The 20,601-nt window shown below is 44.4% G+C and overlaps 1 protein-coding gene across 2 annotated transcripts in view; it reads right to left on the reverse strand.

Moving 5' to 3' along the window:
• Nucleotides 1–11,114, reverse strand: part of CREBBP (CREB binding protein) — a 125,629-nt gene extending 114,515 nt beyond the window's left edge. For both annotated transcript variants that reach the window (XM_057747476.1, XM_057747474.1), the window contains exon 1: nt 10,275–11,114. In XM_057747476.1, coding sequence (XP_057603459.1) covers nt 10,275–10,359 — 85 coding nt within the window. In that variant the 5' untranslated portion in view covers nt 10,360–11,114. The remainder of the gene's footprint in view (nt 1–10,274) is intronic.
• Between the last annotated feature and the right edge of the window lie 9,487 nt (nt 11,115–20,601).

The following is a 20,601-nucleotide window of genomic DNA, read 5'->3' on the forward strand; positions in this document are numbered from 1 at the left end:
CTGAGGATGTGGAACTGTGGATACAGAGGAATTGCATAGGGAGGCCCCATGAATATGGAGGAACCAGTACACAGAGGGCAAGTAATATGCGGATTTTTAACTGTGGGGAAGGTTTGTGCCCCCTAACCCCCACATTGTTCAAGGGTCAACTGTAGTTCTGATTCTTAAGCTGCTTTTTGTGGGGTCTTCTTCCTCCCACAAACAGGGTTTGGGGAGAGAGAAGGCAGCTGTCAACTCTCCCTGCAGGTATGAACTTAGACGGAAAAATACACCTTGGAAAAAGATGATATTGCTTTCTGGAGAACAAATCACAGTCACTTCCTCCAATTACCCTGGATGTGATGGGTTTCTAAAATTTTGTATTGTTTTTTAAGCCCTAAAAGGATGGTCTGGACTCCCTGGTGGGACACCGCAGGCTCTCCATGACTTTACCTTGCCTTCAGATACCCAGCCTGACTCCCCCTGATAGTCTGTCCTGCAATGAGCTCCAGCGCCCTTCCTCTACAAAGTTTCCCTGACCACCCAGCCTGAAGTATCGGGTTCCTTCCCACCACAACACTGATTTCAGCTTGCAAATAGGCATTGGTGGGACTGCTGGGCTGCCTGGCGACACCACTACACTCTGAGTTCCAAGAGGACAGGGCCACCACTGATATCACCACAGCCTAACAGTATCCCACACATAATAAGCACATACAAATAACTTGAATTATATAAGCATTTTAATAGTTGCTGAATAAGAGAACAGATAAATAGTAGCGGGGTTAAGACGGGCACCCAAGCCCACCCAACTTCCCAGGGCAGGACGACATCAATATAGTCTACACATTTAAGAGGCAAGACCATGCTGCCTCTAAGTGGTAGCCCATTGAATGTAAAACAAAAACAAAACTGCCTTTTTGCAAAAAATTTACATGCTCAAAAGTGTATACCTCCAGACCTCCACACTTGCTATTTATGCTGTTTCCTATGCCTGGAACAGCACCTCTCCCCATCTCCTACTCATCCTCAGGTCTCAGTCACCTCCCCCAGAAGGCCTTCCAAGACCCTTCAGAACAGACTCTGTCCTATGCCCCAATCACGGACCTCCTCTCCAAGATACTCGGTCACAGCTGACTACAGATGCCTCCCACGAAGGCAGATCCTGGACCTGCTGTGTCCCCACTAGATCTCTAGGGCTGACATTACAGCATAACAAATATTTTCTACATGAGTGAAAAATCCTGAATCTAAATCAATGAATATTTTTGCAAATGCTTTCCATCTTTACAAGTTGGTCCCTTTAAAGGGACTTTGCCCTTTAGGTCATAAATATCTTAAAGAATACTCTAGACAAATGAGGTAAGTAAATGTACTCAGGGCTGTGCTGTCTGACTGACACAGCAGTCAATAGCCACATGTGGCTATTAACATTTACATTAATTACAATTAAATAAAATTTAAAATATAGTTCCTGAGTCACATTAGTAACAGTTCAAGTACTCACTAGCCACAAGAGCCTAGCAGATCCAGTACTGGGAATGTGGATCTAGGACATGGCCATCATCAAAGAAAGTTCAGCTGGACTTAGTATCACAAGAACTCTAGCATTTCAAACAAAGGAAATGTCCAAACCCACTCTTACTGTTGAGATGGAATCTGTTTTTCCTCAAACTCTCAAAGATTGAGAAAATCACCAGTGTGAGCTAAAACAATGAATTATCTTTCAATATGACTTTCTCAGAGATTTTTAAAAGAAAAGTTCAACTCTGGGCAGGTTGTGCTCTTCAAACAAAAACCAATCCCAATAGCAGTAGAGGCACAACCAAAATGACAATACCTATCAATGCTTTATGCCTTGTCAGAAATGGAGACACAGATGTAGAGAACAAATATATGGACACCAAGTGGGGAAAGCGGGGGGTGTTGGGGGGGGTGAATTGGGAGACTGGGATTGCCATATATACGTTACTAATAAAAAAAAAATCAAATTGTACACTTTAAATATATGCAATTTATTGTATGTCAATTGTATCTCAACAAAAGTTCTTAAAAGGAAAAATAAAAAAATAAAATAAAAAATACTTTATGCCTTGTTATTTTCAATAAAAATTACTGATAAAGTGTAAATAAGATTCAATGTAACGATAAACACACATTAGGCGGAAAGATTCTTTGTCCGCCATGGGGTGATTTTTACTAGCAAAACCCATAAATCACCACACCTAAAATATCTAGGAGAATGGAAAAATAGTAAACTCAACTGAAGCAACTTCCTATTATAGAATCTGTAGAAAGAGAAAATCCCCACAGTACAGTGAGGAGCTGAATCCATTCCTTTCAAGATCAGTGGTAGCTGAATCAAAGAGGAAATTAAATTTCACTGCTATTTCTTCTAGCCAATCAACCTGACTAAACTGGATAATGATTTGAAGGCCATTTTCTTCCCTAACTCTGTTCGCTAAGAAAGAAAGACCATTTTTATAGTTTCTCCATGCTCACTTTTCCTTTTTCGCTAAGTCCTAACCTAAATCAAGTCCCTGTTCTGAAACAATACTAGAAAAAGTTCTGTTTAGATGTGAGTTTTCCAACAAAGAACAGTTTTTTACTTCAAACACAGACTTAGTAAAGTGTGTCAAACTCCTACCCGTTTTGTAGGATTCCTGAATCTCAGCCTCTAATTCATTCCTTTGCAAGCTGGTGCAACACTGCACCAGCCCCGGTGCTCTAAGTGGAACAGGCACGGGCAGCATCTTCCCATGTACTCAGCGAGAAATGTCCACGGATTTGGTTTTGGGTAAAACCCCTCACCTATATCAGCTCCATCCTCACCAGCCCAAGGGTAGGTGATGTCTAGTACTTTCCCATACAATGATACAATAATAATAGTCGCTGCTACCGGATATTTGCACTGGAGCCCAATATGCAAAGCTAATCAAAGTGAGAAGAAATGGAAAATTCTAGGAGGAAAAAATCCCTTTTCGAGATGAGACCCACCCCTCCTCAACCAAGTTTTAATGTAAAGTCACTGGCCCAAGTCACAGAGCTGATGAGCTGGAAGCTGAGATCCAGTGTCCACTGAGTGGAGGCGAGGCTTCTTCCTCAGTACCTGCCTCCCAGTATAAAAAGCTCTGACATTTCTTTCAACTCTGAGTCATGGTTAGAAAGTTCTACTTTTAATCAAGTGACAAACACTCAAAATATTTTAATCCAAAGGAACTGGGTCAAACTCATACAGTCCATAATTGTCAAAGCAAACCCCAATTATTTGATATATTTCTATAGTTCCTGAGTGTTATTCAGTTTGTAATCAAATACCAAAATCCACTTTATTCAATATTGCCCAAGCCTCACTCTACAGGCTATCATAAAGAAGAGTAGCTTATTTTTCTAGCTATTTCACTGGTTATTCTAACTACAAAATTAAAACATGCATAGGTGGTACAGTTTTATAAGAAAAATTCAAAATATCTGGGGGCAATGCAAAGGGAAGCTTCTGAAATATAAAAAGATTTGCTTTACAACAGAATTGTACAACCCCATTAAACAGCTACGACTATTAAGGAACACCTACTATATACACAGGTGTATTAGAAAGACTGGGAAATTAAGAGATCTTTAAACAGTAGCAGACGGGACATCTAGAAATAGGAAAGTCGGGTTTAACCAAGTGAAAATTTCTTCAGCATTAGACTTTACTATTCTTAGTGATAGTTCAACTAAACATTCTTTTGATTAATGGAAATGAAACGGGGGAAAATGTCACACGGGGTGATATCCAAGTCTTTCTAAGGGTAAAGTTTTAAAAGAAAAGAATTTGACTTTTAGACATAGAGCTCAAAAATAGCCTTACTTCCCAAATTTAGAACAAGAAAACATCCTAAAGGAAGATTTTTCAAAGTCAGCAACATTATGTATATTGTCTAAGAACCTAGGAAAAAAAAGAGCCACTTTTGCTTACTTCCATGCCTTTCCTAAAGACCCTCCCCCACCCCCTCCTTTGATTCACATTTCTTCAAGTCAAAGCGCTGGGCAACCTTACACATGGCTCTTTCCAGGCACTCCTGTCAGCAAATCACAGCCCCCATGGAAAGTCGAAAACGCAAAAACCCCCAACACGCACTGGTGCAAGTGCTGACATCCTGCACCAATGACTTGCTGCAATGTGACAATCCTGAAAGCAAAGCTTAGACTGAATTGGGAGCATCCCTTTCCCCAATTTAGGCAGGAGCTGTGGATGCCACAGGAGACCGGGGGAGCCCATGAGGCATGGGACAGTCTTCTGATGAGGGAGGCACCCCTAGGGAAAGGCCTGAGTGGGCTCAGGGAACACTGGGCACATGTGCTGAAACCCTCTGGTTTTCAGACTCACATGTGCCCAGAGTCTGAGAGCTTCTGAGAGACCATCTAGGACAAACTGAGAGGACTTAGATGCAAGCCAGGGGTGAGATCACACCCACAGAGATGAAACTGAGTAGCCAGAGTGCTCTTTCCAATACACACAAGGCACAGAAAACCAGCAGACCTCCCCAACCACTGGGCTCCTCGCTCTGGCTCAGTGAGAGAAGCCTGGGGGCACCAGAGAACAGGAGTACCAAGGGCCTGCCTGAGGTGCCACCTCCACTTGGACACCCAGCCCTGGGCTTCTGCACATGGGGTGTTCAGTAAACAGCAGGTGAATAAATGAAGCCTTCTTCAATTGCCCTTTCTGATTCATGCATTTGGGCACTTGATTGCATTTTATATTCTTTTCTCAAGTTTTCCATCTAAGTCTGATCTTTGTCAACACTGTTCTAAGCCACTTGAAGGCATCACCAGAATCCTTTGTACACTGCTACTACATAAGGGGTACTTCAGACTGTAATACACACAGTAAAGAAACAGAATCACATATTTGTTTGCTGCTTAAATGGTCCATGAAATACACTTCAAAATTAGTAAGAATTTTCAGAACATACCACAATGCTTAAGTTTTTGCAATTTTAAAATTTCATGGCCATTCTGTTCCTATTAAAAAAATACACTTGAAAGTGGAGGCAAAAATCAACAGTACTGATTAAAGAATTCCTGGCTATATACTGAATGTGCTACACTACAACAGATCTGCCCGCTTGTGGGCCTGTGTGGACACGTGCACATAGCTACTACTGTTTCGAAAACCATCAGCAAATGTGTCTACAAGGGTGCACCCACTCTCCCCAGGCAGGACGGTGCTGGCACGAGGCACTGAGCACACACTCCAGAACAGGCACTTCTCACACAGCATCTCATTCCACCTTCACTACCACCCTTAGAGATGGGAATGGTAATTCTCTCTATTTCACCAATGAGGAAACTGAGGATCCTCAGGGCACTAGTCCCACATTATATCAGGGTCACAAACTGCAGCCTGAGGGCCACACCCCCTGGCTGCCAGATTTTTGTAACAAGAGTTTTGCTAGTTTTACTGGCACAAAGCTGCGCACATCTGTGAGTTAGCAGTGAATTGGCAGCAGTGAGTTAGCTGTGGCAGAGAACAAGTGGCCTGCAAAGCCGAAATTATGTCCTCTGACCCTTTACAGAAAAAGCTTGCTGACCCATGTATTTGGGAATGGTGCAAACTGCAGCCCTTCTCTTCAAGACTCACAGCCCATCAGCACACTAAGGCTGGGAGGGCCCACAGGAAAGTGCCTCGGCTATGCCCAATTTCTTCTGAGCACAAAACCTTTGTTGAGCAACACCTCTTCACGTGCCCTTGGAATATACTCGAAATGCTGGTTTGAAAAAGATAAAGAGGTGGTGTCCTGACTAATGTTACCCCAAGAACTAAACTGGCTTAAAGCAAACTTTCCTAATCTTGAACAACTCACAACAAGGAACATTTCATCTTAACAAAGGAAGGCATACTTTGGCAAAATTATTTTAAACTATTTCATCTTCAAACACATTAAGTAAAAACACAAAGCCGGCACTTACATAGCTCCAAGTAATCACATACTTTGTCACACAACTACAATGACACAAGTTAGAAGTTGTAAAAACACAGGCTAACAGTGTAAGCATCAACTTCTGACAGCAGGATTAAGCCTAAGTCCCTTTACAAGTCATTCTCAGTTAATTATGTTTGAGAATTACAGAATCAAATTCAAGCGTTCAACAGGAATGACTCTCAATCTTCTGCTCGACTGTGAAGGCTCCCTTGGTGGGATTTGTACCTACCCACCACCCCCGAGGAACTTCAAAAGAAGCCACTGTTCTCAGCCCTCTCAACAGTTATTCAAAAATCCCTACTTTTTACCAAGTAAAAGCTAAGCAAAGTCATGAGAAACCCTAGCCCTAGATCTCTACAAAAATTCACATGTCCTAGTTAGCGAGAACTTAGTAAAGAGATGAAATAACCTGACTGGTCCTCATCTATCCACTGCAATAAACAGGAAGGTGAGACCAGTGTAGGCCTTGGATAACACCCAGCTGTGCCAGAAGAGAGGGAAGGGGGAGCTCCTGCCCGAGCTCCTGATAGGAAGAACACTCTCCTGGTTCCCCCACAGCTGCTGACAAACTTTCCCACAGGGATTTAATTCACTTGCTAAGTACTGTAGTCTCCTGGGTCCATGATTCAAGTAAATTCCATGTTTATGGATGTAGATTTATAAGATGAATATACAGAATTATATACTTTAATGATCTGGTTTTGGTTCTGGTTTTTATCCTTTACGTTATTTTGGGCACATCATCTCTCTCAAGTCTGGTTCCTCACCTGGAATTGGCAGGAACAGCATCTTATCTTCCCTTCCTGCCTCACAGGATGCTGTGAGGACCAAACTGAGGTGATGGGGAGAAAGGCACTCATGTGTACTGCACATACCTAAAAGGTCATCATTTTGCTGTAAAAGATATTTTAGTTGGTAACAGTATTTACACCAAATTTCTTTAAATATAGTTTTCTCTTGTATTTAAAGGGATTCATAGCATAAAATGTAATCATAACTGCTTAGGGACATTTATACAGCACACAATAAAACATACCTATGTTCAGCTTTCAGAAGGCAGTCCTACAAAACTTTTTTATACTAAATCTGTTGAATGTAAATTTGGCCTCAATAAAGCTGAACAAAAATGTCTACTACTTGTCTAGATATTTATTTGTTCCATACTGTTAAATCATGAATTCTTGCTGCTAAAAGACACTAATATGCTGTTTTAATTTCGACATATTAAATAAAGAAGTTTCCAAAACACACAACTAACTATGTACTGGTAACACAAAGTCCTACTTTTCACAAAGGGTGCCAAGTAAAGGAAGATGACATTTGTGAGAAAGCACGTATGCCTTCAATGTAAAACAGGAAAACGCTACTTCAACAACATCAGATATCATCAAAATTAGTGTCACTCCAGAAAAAAGGTTGGAGTTGCATGGAAAGTACCACTTTTCCTTCTTCCTCTTGCTACCTTCCTTTGGGGTACATTCCCTATTTCTGCATCACCTCTGCACACTCTCCTCAGAAACCTTCCCTGACCTCCCCAGCATGCACTGACCTCTCCCACCCGTCTCTGCTGGCAGTGCCATTTATCAGAGATGCCGTCTTACCTCACTGGAGCATGAGCACATACACACTCCCCTTGCTCAACTACAAGCACCCTGCAGGAGGCATCCTGGCTGGTAAGCGCCCCCGTCAGGTGTACTATTCTCTGGGCCATGTCTCCCCATCCCCTTCCAATGGACTCAGCTAACTGACACTGATGGCTCCTCAGGCCAGCCCCCAGAGATATGCACTGCATCGTGACAGTCCAAGTCACTCTTGTTTCTCAGGCCACCAAGGCCTCCTCCTTCTCCTCCTATGCAGCTCTTCCTATGCAGAGCTCCCCTCCCTCAATTTTATCACATGAGCAGGGAACATACCTTGCTCTGCCTGGCCCAATTTTATTCTAGAAGGCATGAACACACAACCCCTCACTAAAATGAGGCTGCGTCTCTCAAGAATGTTATTCCCAGGTCTCTCCCCACTTTTCCATCTAACGAAATGCTTTCACTCCTTTAACTGGTATAATGTAATTCCTTTAGTCTTTTATTTGCTTTAATATACATCCTTAACATCTCTGTTTTAGACTAGTAGTTATAGGAGACAAAGTTGTACCTTGTTTAATATGCTCAATGATGACCCCCTTCCGTGGCCCCCACACTAACAGCCCCTCTCACAATAATCTGATGGTGATGAATGTGCAACAAAGGACCTGACGTAAACATGGTAGTGAATTTATTCTTTGGATTATTTAAACAGAGCTGTTAAAAACTGACTTTTTTGTTCCACATTTATAAAAGACTCCCAATGCCTTACAAGGATCAAAATTGGAAAGAAAGGGGAAAAAAGTGGTCAAGAGTAGAAAATCCTTTCTGATAAACTCTGCTGTGATTAGCAGCACATTAAGTAAATATCCGACCATCCAATAACGGAACTGCCCCAAAAGCCAATCCTTTGGGCACCATCTCGGAAACAGTTGAAAGTACACAGTGGGACAAGCCTTTCTGTTAAGTGTCATGTTACTAAATTGTCCCTCTTTATAAAACAAAATCTACAATAATCTCATTCAACAACAGCAAAGCTGTTAAGCCATTCAAAAGTTACCAGTTTCAGAGGACAAGCTTCAAGGCCGAGCTGGTCTGGGACGATCTACGTTTCATATGATTAAAGATTTTTCACTCAAACACGCCAAGATTAATGAAGCAAAGGAGATCTAGTCTGCAGTAAAGTCAGTTTTTTCATGCAGTAAATTTAAATCTTGGTTGTTTCCACTGATTATTTCCATTTGGTTATTTCTCACTTCAGATAAGCTGATTTTACAAAATTAACATCAAATTCGACTCATCAGTTTTTAAAAAGAGTATTATTAGCGACATATATCATAGGACTTACTGATTCTTCTCCACTGTTTAACAAATTTATTTCACTTAGACAAGAACCTTCTTATGACTGACTTGTTTTAAAAAAAGAAAATTGTTTCTCTCACTTCTACATTAATAGTCTAGGAACTGTATTAAAACTGAAGCCACAAAATTCAATTTATTTCAACAGCAGAAATAGATTTTTACACCACTAGTTGAAAAACACTAGTGGTCAGTCACAGAAATATTTGCACCAGCTGAACAGCTATGTCTACTGCAAATCTGAAGGCACTGCTGGAGCAATATAATTCAATTTGGACCCATTCATTATAAACTGATTTTCAGATGCTGCTACTGTAAGACTCTAGTGGAGAAATGCAAGCTGTGCTGGGAACCAAATCATTCACAGCGGCGCACAAGTTTTCATTTTACTGCAAAGGAGAGCTCTGAAAGAGGAAATACAACTAGTTCATAATGCTATTGTGAACCAGCCCAAAAGAAGCTAGAATTATCAAATGAATAGAAAACTAAAATACTTCTCTTGGGTAACTGATATGATTACCTAAGAAACTTTCCAGGGAAGCTGTTTAAAAGAATGATTTATTCAGCACCCTGCTAAAATTTGGAGGGAGTAAAATTCTAATTCCTACATTTCTGAACATTTTTTAAAATATATATCTACAGTGTAAAAACAACACAAGCGCCCTTGAAGACTGCAGCCCAGATCAATCTGCTATTTAACTTTCTTTCAAAGTTATACACATGAAATTAAAACACTCCGAAGCAACTTTTACGACATCTTGCTAACGAAGTTTGGGGCTGTGAAAAATAGAATGACTTAGGTGACCACCAACAAGAGTTTTCAAAATAACTACTAAGCATTTTCCCAAAGAACACATTCCAAGAAACTTCTAAGTCATAACTCACAGGCTGGCTGCTGCTAGAAATGTCTTCTGGTCGCAGCTGTGTGAATGTGCTACCAATTCAGAAAACACTTCGGGTCCCCTTTTGGCTGCACTGTTTCCTTCTCTCACCAGCCAAACCTACCCTCGGCTGTCATCCCTCCAGACAGCCACGCGTGTATCGACACACGGCGGCAGAGGGAGGCGTAAGGAATCACCACGCAGAATAAACACGCTCCACTTTACTTTTTCTCCCTGGAAGTACCACTCAGTCCTCCACGCGAGGAGGGCTCGCCAACTCCGGGCGATCCGAGCGCACCCTGGCATGTGTCGCCCCACTCGGGCCCCATGACAGTCTTCCGACAAACTTCTCCCGCTGCGGCGGGGGTCCCGGGGAAAGGGCTGCGCGGGCCTCCGCTTCGGAAACCCCGCACGCCCGCCGCCGAGTTCAGGTCCCCCGGGGGGCACTCCCCTCTGGTGCGGCTGACAACGACCCCCCGGGCCCCTGCCCCCCCGCCTGGCCCCCTCACCTGTGCTGTCATTCGCCGAGAAGCCGGGGGAGCTGAGTTTGGCTCGTTTGGGGTTGGGCGGTCCGTCCAGCAAGTTCTCGGCCATTTTCACCTGCTCGCGAAAACAGCCCCAAGCGCGGGCCGCGGGGTCGACGAGGGCTCCGGGACGGGGGTCGACGCCGGCCCCAGCCGGCTGCGAGGGGAGAGGAGCGAGCGCGAGCCGCGAGCCGCGAGCCGCGAGCCGCGAGCGAGCGCCGAGGGAGAGGGAGGGCGCAGGGCCGGGTGGGGGAGGCGGCGGCCAAATCTCAGCCACAGCAACAGCGCCCCGCAGCGCTCACCGCCCGCCCCCGGCCGCCGCCGCCGCCGCCGGCCGCGGCCCCCTCATCCCCTGCCCGCCTCCCGAGCGCGACACTCCGCGGCGGGGGCGCCCCGGCGGCCCGGCGGCCCCCCCGGGCCCGGCTGGCAGCGACGGCGCCCGGCCAGGCGGCTCAGGCAGTCCCCGGGAACATGGTGCCGCCGCCGCGCCGCCGCCTCGCTCCCCCCCCCCCCCGCGCCCCACTTAATTAATTCGCTCGCGGCCCGACGACCGGGGGGCTCCGGGCTCCGTTCCCCGCCCGCGGCCCGCCGCCGCCGCCGCCGCCGTGAGGAAAAACAATGCGCGAAGCGGGGCCGCCGCCGCCGCCGCCGCGGCCCCCCCACCCCCCGTTCCGCCGCCGCCGCCGCCGCCGCTGCCGCCGCCGCCGCCGCCGCCGCCGCCGCGGCTCCGGGAGGCCGAGCCGAGAGGCAAGCGGGGCCGCCGGAGCGGGCGCCGAGGGCCGGGCGGAGCGGGTCGGCCGGGCGGAGCGGGGTGCGCGGGCGGTTGTGGGGCCCGGGACCGGCGGGGCCGAGTAGATCGCGCTCGAAGCCCCGGTCGGGTCCGCGACAAGATGGCGGCTGTTGATTCCTCAATTAAAAAAAAAAGAAAGTTTTTTTTCTTCTCTTTCCAGAGCCTGAACGGGGAGGGGGAGGGGGCGGGGCACGCCGATGCGTCACCCCCCCGCGGCGTCACCACGCACAGCCCCCGCCCCGCCCCCTCCACCTGCGCCGGCCGCGGCGGAAAGAGCCGAGAGCGCTCGGACGGAAAGGGCCGAAGGCGCGGCCGCCGTGCGTCGTGCGGCGGGGCTGCCGGGCTGCCGGGCGGGGGCCTGGCCTGCAGGACGCTGGGCGCCGGGCACCGCCGCCACTTTTGTTCTGACAGCGACTGGGCGGCGAGGGCTTCGCTTGCGGCCTGGCGGCGAGCCGGGCCCCCAGGCGCGAAGTCGGCGCCGGCCGGGCCCGCCTGTCCTGCAGGGCGACTCTGCCTGGTCCCAGCTCCCCACCCCCCTGCCCCGCGACCCTCCTCCGCGACCAGGCCTGGTCACTTCCCCCCGCCGAATGCCAGCGATGTGTCGTGGCCTCTGCAGGTTACATACTGCTCTCGGGTCCGCCTGCGAGCGGGTGCAGATGGGGAAACCGAGGCAGGAAGTGGCAGGGACGGAATTAAAACGCCCCCACGTGAAGTGAGGGGGACGCAAGACTCCTGAGCCTGTGTTCTCCAGCCCGATGCGACGGGGACCCCAGGTCCGACACCCTCACCTGCATCGGGAGGTGGTGAGCGCTGCCTCCCCGCCGGACGCGCTCAGCCTGCACGAGGCTCAGAAAGTCCCATTACATCAGGGCTTAGGGCCTCGATGGCCCGGGCGCGCCCCCCACCCCCACCCCACGACAATCACCTGGACCTCGCAGGTGCTCCAGACAGGTGTGGGGTCCCAGGGAGACCGCTCCACGTGGCCACTCCCCGCAGGACAGTTCCACAAAAATCTAAGGTGTTCACACATCTCAGTTTCTTATCTGCTTCTCAGAACTTGCCAGTGCTTCATCCGAAGTCCTTATATGAAAGGTATCACCAGCAACCTATTTCCTAAGCTAGAATCCTGTGGGTCAGCGCCAACTCCTCCCTCTCTCTCCACCCACCAAACAACCTGACTCCCAGGTCCTTTACCTGGGCAAACCGCTCTTCCTCCCCATCCCACTGCCCCAGAGTCGTCTCGCATCTCCCGAGTAGCTACGATGGCAGCTTCCCACTTAAGTGTCCCTTGCAAACCGTATTTCTCCCCATGCAGCACCAGAGTTAACTTCTTGGGAAAAAAAGCGAACTTTGCTTGAAACAAATATCCCCTACACATAGAAGAAAAAAAAAGCCTCTCTCTCTATATATATACATATATATATATATATATGTATATATATATGCAGTCTGGGGGAGAAAAGAACATATGAATAGTCTGTTTTAAACAAATATACATGTGCAAAAAAAGTGATTGTCTTCAAGTGTCAAGACTGAGTGATCTTTCTGTGTTTTTCTATTTATGTATATTGTTCAAAATCTTCACTGCCTCCCCCTCCTCCCACTTTCCATTCCTCACTCCACTCTCTGACACCAACGCAGCCGCTAGGAAGTTCTTACCATTCAGACCTTTTTATACTTTTGTAAATTGCTGTTCCCTGTGCTGAGAATACATATACCCTGGCATATACCTGGTTCCCCTGAGTCCTAGAGGCCTTCAGGACACGGGAAAAGATGGGCTACAGCTGGAGGCAGCTCCGGGCCACTCCTCCACAGAGGGGACAATGTGTCAGGTCACTGAGAGGCCTCAGCCAGGGCCTACTTGGGTCAGTAGGGACACCACCAGGCCCTCAGAGTCCCTGGGTAAATGGTTTACACAGTAGTGGGCACATGAGCTCATGCCATCCCCTCACCCCAGAGGGGGGAATTGTGGGCACCTGTCCCTATGACCCAGAGGTAAGTGACCTGGACGTGCCAGGGCTGGGCCTGAAACATAGGTCTTCAAACCTTCAAACTGCATGTTCTTCCTGCCTCACCAGGCTCATCCCAGAAACATACCTGCTCTACAGCCCTCTTTCTATCTTATTTGTATCCTTTTCTTCCATTCCTCTGGTATTTCCTGATAGCTGCTTTTTCTTTCCTTTCTATGTCTTCTCCCCTTAATCTGACTCTCCTCCAACAACACTGCATCAGACATCAATGGGGGAATATCAGGGAAGGAAATGTGGTTTCTGCCTGCCCACCCTTAGCTTGGGATCAAGGTCGACAAAAAACAAAAGGGACCCAGCACTGTTGTTGACTGCCTTCTGTATGCCAGGCCACTCTGCCACATGCTCCACTTGGATCAGCACTTACCACAATCCTGGAAGGAAATATCATTGTCCTCATTTTATAGAGGAGGAAATAAGGCCCCGAGGAGGGCCAGTCACTCAGCCACTAAGGGGCTCTGCTGGGTTGCATACATAAGGCTGCCTCCTGCTCTCACCAGGCTCAGAGGCCATGTCACCAAGGACTATCCATTTCCAAACTGCTCCAGGGTGGGGAGAGGAGAAGGAGGTACAAATAAATCAGGAGAGATTTCCTGAGAAAAGTCCATTTGAACCCATCAACTGATGAATGGATAAATGTAATACGTTATAGCCACACAATGGAATATTATTCAGCCAGACAAGGAATAAAGCACTGACATATGCTACAACATGGATGAATCTCGAGAATATGATGCTTAGTGAAAGAAGACAGTCACCAAAGACCATATATTGTATGATTCCACTTATATGAAATGTCCAGAATAGGCGAATCCATGGAGATAGAAAGTAGATTAGAGGTTCCAGGGAGCTGTGAAGAGGGGGAGACAGTGGATGGTAGCCAAAGGATATGGAGTTTCTGTTTGGGGTGATGAAAATGTTCCAAAATTAATGGTGGTGATGGCTCACAACTCTGAACTGAAAACCACTAAAATCTACACTTTGGGTGAATTGTATGGTATATGAACTCTCAATCAAGCTGGTTCTTAACATGTCGGTTTGGGAAGAAGGAAGAGAGACAAGGAAAGACAGAGGGAGGCTAGTGCTCCACAGAAGGACACAAGTCAGGGGTCAGTTGGGAGAGCAAGAAAGGGATCTGCGTGGTGGCACAAGAGAAAGGGTCTGTCCAGGGTAGGGGACGGGGGGCAGTTGGATTTGATGTGACTGGGATTTCCCAATTGGGTGCTGAGGGATGAACTCAGCAGAAAGAAAACGGAGATCCAGGTTCTCAGACCAAACCAGAAAGAGAGGATGTTGACAAGGGAGAATTGAGGAATGTGCAACTCAGGCTCCTGTCTCGGACCCCAGTGGACACTCACGCTCAGTGGGCCCCAAACAGTGGGCCGCAACCTTGTGTCCACCCCAGCTCCGCCTCATATGCTCCCTTTCCCGGGAATGGCCCCCGACTCTCTTCTGGGGCCTTGAGGTAGCTTCCCACTGTCCCCTTTCATGAACCTTTAATCTCTTCCCTCCCCCAGGGGCTTCTTCTCCTCAATAAACGCACAGTCTTCACAGGCAACCCTGATCCTGCCCCATCTTCTCCATTCCAGTCATGCTGCTTGACCCAGTTGTCTACACTGGCCTGACACTTCTCTTTTCCCAGGTACCATTTTTATTTTTATTCATGAAAAATTTCAAAATAGAGAAAATAACGTATAGACACTTGTGTCTATATTGTTAAGGCAGGCAATGTCAACATCTTGCCACATCAGCTTCAGACCTTTATTTTACTTCTTTATTTAAGGAATCACATGTCAGAGACAAAGCCCCCATTTCCTGCCTCTCTCCGCCAAAGTCACCGCTTTCCTGAAATTGGTGTACATGGTTACCACATAAGATGTGTATTTTTACTAAGTTGCACCAAGTGAAATTGCCAATACTTGACTGTTTTCGATCCCCGCCCCCTGACAAATTAATATGGTTCATCTAAATATGACATGTGCATCCAAGTTTTTCATGCTCCCAAATTGAAACTGTATTCATTAAACAACTTCCCAATCCCTGCTCTTCCCAACCGCTGGTAACCACTGTTATACTCCAAGTTTCATCTGTGTTGTAGCATGTGTCAGAAATTCTTTCCTTTTTAAGGCTGAATAATATTCCATTGTACCTATAGACCATACTTTGTTTATCCATTCATCCATTGATGGACATCTAAGTTACTTCCACCTTTTGGCTATTGTGTACATGTACAAATGTCTTAAGACCCCACTCTGTCTTACTCCTTACTCTGTTCAGGCTGCTGGAACAAAATACCATAGACTGGATGATTTATAAATGACAGGAATTTATTCCTCACAGTTCTGGAGGCTGGAAGTCCAAGATCAAGGCACGAGCAGATCTGGTGTCTGGTGAGAGCATGCTTCCTGATTCATACACAGCTGTCTTCTCATTGTGTCCAGACATGGTGGGGGGGGGGGGTAAGGGAGCTCTCTGGGGTCTTTTTTATAGGGGTGCCTCTAACCCCTGAGCTTTTCAAGGGTGTACTAAAAGTTTCTCCCACCTCTATGACAGTGTTTCAAATTTAGAGATATCTAGTAAGGAGAGTTCTACCACCCCCTCTTCCTTTCCAAAGTTGTCTTGACTTCACAGCCCTTTACTCTTCCAGATGAATTTTAGGGTAAGTTTTCCCAGGACCATAAAAGAATTGGATTTCTTATTGAAATTGCATTGAATGTGTAGATTAATTTGAGGAGAATTGCCATTTAAAATATAGCGAGTCTTCCAGAGGAACATGTCATACAACACTATGGGGTGTAAGCTGCAAAATCCAATCTCTGGGAAGCTCTGCAAGAAATGCAACTTGGATTTCTTTAACAAATAAATTTCAAAGAAAAAAACAAAGTAGATTAAGGGAGATCCTGCAGATTAAGAGACTTAAGAAACATAACAACCCTGATTCCAACAAGTTAAAATAATGAGACAATTGGCAATTGAAATACTGACTAGCATGAAATGATATTAGGAAATTAATGTTATATTTTTGTGTATGATAATGGTATTGTGATTATATATTTTTATTTTATAAATTTATTTATTTGTTTATTTAGGCTGTGCGGGATCTTCATTGGTGCATTTGGGCTCTTAGTTGCGGCATGCATGTGGGATCTAGTTCCCTGACCAGGGATCGAACCCAGGCCCCTTGCATTGGGAGCTTGGAGTCTTAGCCACTGGACCACCAGGGAAGTCCCTCTATATTTTTAAATAGTCCTTATATTTTACAGGGATAGGCTGAAATATTTGTAGGTGGGATAATAGGATGCCTGGGAGGAGCACGTGGGAAAAGAGATGAAACAAGATTGGCCAGGAATTGATAGTTATGAAGGTTGAGTGATGGGCACTTGAGGATTCATTATATGATTCTGTATACTTTTGTGTATTTTGAAATTTTCGTAATAAAAAGTTTGTCAAATATTGAAATACTGAGTCTTTCCATCCACAAACATGGTTCATTTACTTAAATTTTCTTCTGTCTTGCAAAGTTTTATAACTTTTTCCATAAAGTCCTGCCTATCTTTGGCTGATTCAACAAATTTGCCAATTACTTACTTACTAGTTCCAATCACACTAATAATTTTTCTCTAGAGTCTTTTGAATTTTCTGTGTAGGCCATCAGATCACATGAAATGAAAACAATGAAATTTTGTTTTTCCTGTCCAACACTCATAGCTTCCATTTATTTATCTTGTTATATGCTGCTGGTTAGATCTTCCAGAATAACATTGAATTTAAAGTGATAGATGTATTTATGTCCTGTTACCAACCTGTGTAAAAGTGATGTTTTTGGTAGGTTTATTCATTCATTCCATAAGTACTCATTGAGCAACTGCTTTGTGCTAGGCACTGTACTTGGAATACAACAACAAACAAATCAAAGGTCCCTGCGCTCAGAGACCTTACATTCTAGTAGACAGAGAGAGAAGATGAATATAATTATTGATTAAACTCTATAGCATATGTTAGAAGGTGATAAACACTATGCAGAAAAGTAATAAGGTAGGTTAAGGAGGATCCAGAGTGTCAATGTGGGGACAGGTGCAATTAAAATACGGTGATGGAGGTTAATTATGGATGCTATAATGAGGTCTTCCCACCCCACACCTGTCAGAATGGCCATGATTAAAAAGTCTACAAATAACAAATGCTGGAGAGGGTGTGAAAAAAAGGGAACTTTCTTACACTTATTGGTGGGAATGTAAATTGGTGCAGCCACTATAGCAAACAGTATGGAGGTTCCCTAAAAAATGAAAAACAGGGTTGACATATAATCATGCACTCCTTATCCTGGGCATATATCCAGACAAAATTATACTTTGAAAAGATAGATGCACCCCAGTGTTCATCACAGTACTATTTACAATAGCCAAGACATGGAAATGTCCATAGACAGATGAATAGATAAAGAAGATGTGGTACATGTATATACAATGGAGGGCTTCCCTGGTGACGCAGTAGTTAAGAATCCACCTGCCAATGCAGGGGACACAGGTTCAAGCCCTGGTCTGGGAAGATTCCACATTCCGTGGAACAGCTAAGCCCATGAGCCACAACTACTGAGCCTGCGTTCTACAGACTGCAAGCCAAACTACTGAGCCCATGTGCTGCAACTACTGAAGCCCATGTGCCTAGAGCCCCTGCTCCACAAGAGAAGCCACCTCAATGAGAAGCCTGTGCACCACAACAAAGAGTAGCCCCCATTTACCACAACTAGGGGAAGCCCATGTGCAGCAATGAAGACCCAACACAGCCAAAAAAATAAATAAATAAATAAATAAATAAAATTTATACACAATGAAACACTACACAGCCATAAAAAATAATGAAATAATTCCATTTGCAGCAACATGGATGGATCTAGAGATTGTCATACTAAGTCAGACAAAGAAAGACAAATACCGTACGATATCACTTATATCTAAAATATAACACAAACTTATCTATGAAACAGAAAAAGACTCACAGACATAGAGAACAGACTTGTGGTTGCCAAGGGGGAGGGCTGGATGGGGGAGGGATGGAGTGGGGGTTTGGGATTAGCGGATGCAAACTGTTACATATAGAATGAATAAACAATAAGGTCCTGCTGTATCGCACCGGGAACTATATTCAAAATCCTGTGATAAACCATAATGGAAAAGAACATGAAAAAGAATGTATGTATATGTATAACTGAATCATTTTGCTGCACAATATTATAAGTCAACTATACTTCAATAAAGTAAATTTTAAAATAAAATAAAATAAGGTGATGGAGTCAGGCTTTGCTGAGATAATGATACTGGAGCAAAGACTTGAAGGAGGGGAGGAGTGAATGTGTGAATATCCAGGAAAGAGCTCCCCAGATCCACGACACAGAAGGAGCAAGTGGGGCTGGGGTGGCTGGGGCAGGCTGAGGTAGAAGGAGGTGAGATTACAGAGGAAATGGATGAAGCTGGGAAATGATGGTGGAGGTGTTGACTCCATTCTTGGGCCTCCTCCAAATTTTTTTGGCTCATTTCCTATAGCATCCAGTCTTCAACCATATTTAGACTTTCTGCAGACCTTCGATGCATGAATACTATCAATTCCCATTGATCCTCCTCCCCTTAGACTCCTCTTTCCCCCTCTTATGCAGCTTAAATTCCATGGTCAGCTGTCACAAACACCACCCTGCCCACACACCCTCTTCTCCTCACTCACCTTATTGTACTTGTTTGGCAAAATCACCACCCAGGTTAAACCCAACTCCCTGCCAATTCTTCATTTGCACCCAAGAGTTGAATGTGGCTGGGAAAAAAAAGCACGTGACCTGCCAGATACTGTGCTAGTAGCTTTTCATGGATTATGTCATTATCTCTTTTAAAAAAAGAAAAATTAGTGTTGAGAATTTAAAAAGGACTTTTTTTTTTTTTTTAAGATCTAGGCAGCATGATCTGCTGTCAGTATAATGGGAAAGCTTTTACATTGTGGTGGTAAGGATTAGGAGATCTCTTTTCAGACATCACTGGTTGGAGGTTGGAGTTTATAGAAAAGTGTACTTTGGAGTCTACTGGTCATTTGTTCCATTTCCTAATTGCGCGAGTATTACTGTTTGGGGCAGTTTCCATCTTTATAATGAATCCAGCTGAAACTGAAGTCCTTTCCTTTTGCCACTATCAAGTAAAACAATTATATAATAATTGGCTCTTGGGAAGAGAGCATATTGTGATTCTCTTTGCATATTTCTCATCCATTCTTTACTGATCCCAAAATTGAAAGAAGAAAATAACAGAGATTTTCCTAGAATAAAATATTTGCTTTTCATGATTAAGGTAATTGATAAGGATTCACAGAAAAGTTAACAAAGAAAGTACAGGAGTTAGGTTTGAGTAGAAGAGTAAAGAAGCAGAATTATTAAAGGTGTTTTTCTTCAGAAACTTAGGTCAAAGTGAAGATTAGGATGGAGGAAGTAGACATATATGTCACTGAATCAGGAATATATCAATGGATCAGGAATATATCAATATATTGATAATGAGTCAATATATCAATGGCTTCCCTTTAAATGGACAGAAAATATTAATGTTAAAACTCTCTATCATACACACACAGCTGAGATTGAGAGATGGATGGGTGAGGGTAAAAGAAGATTCTGTAAAGACATAAAACTGATAACCAAACTTTATTTTTATATTTAAGTTCATTATTTTGGAAGTAGTACTTTCTCCATGAGAGAAAAAGTGTTTTTTAAAAAAATTAAGCTGAGTCATAAGCAAGAAAAAAAATTTGAAAAGTGTCTCAAATGTTCAAGTTTGTGACTCTAAAGTACACTCTGTAACTGGCTAACTATGGCAAAAGTAATGAGGAATTTCAGCAGTTAAGAAGCTACCTTACTTTAGACTGATAGACATATGTTTCAGACTTAACAAAAGGAAAATTCTTAAACCCTTACAGAAAAACAAGCACATTGACAATATAGTTCAATTTTGAAGGAAGATAAGTCCATTCAACTGTGGAATGCTTAATTTTTTTAAACTTTGATTTCCTCCTTTTGTGTTTTAAGAATATTGATGCTTTTGTCATTGTGATGACTTGTAGAAATTCTTATTAGTTTTACTTTTTAATTTTGAAAAATTTCAAACCTTCAGAAAAATTATAGAAAACTTAATTCTAGAACACCTGTATAAACTTCACCTAGATTTATCAATATTTTCTCACATTTGTTTTCTCTTTATGAATAATAAATACATATCATCTATCTATCTATCTAAAAAAAAAAAAGCACATGACCACATTGACTGGTGTCCCTTGAAGCAATGATCACAAATCTCAAAGTCGGTCACTCTCCTATTTTGCTCTCCCCAAAACTCCAACACACCTTCCTCATCCTCAGTCCCAGCTGATGACTTGCTTCTTATTCTGTTGAGAAAATTGAACCCATCACAGAGAACTTCTACACACTCTCCGAAACACATTCTTCACCCATAAACTTGCATTA

The sequence above is a fragment of the Hippopotamus amphibius genome, chromosome 9 (genome assembly GCF_030028045.1).
Source record: "Hippopotamus amphibius kiboko isolate mHipAmp2 chromosome 9, mHipAmp2.hap2, whole genome shotgun sequence".
NCBI classification, from domain to species: Eukaryota; Metazoa; Chordata; class Mammalia; order Artiodactyla; family Hippopotamidae; genus Hippopotamus; species Hippopotamus amphibius.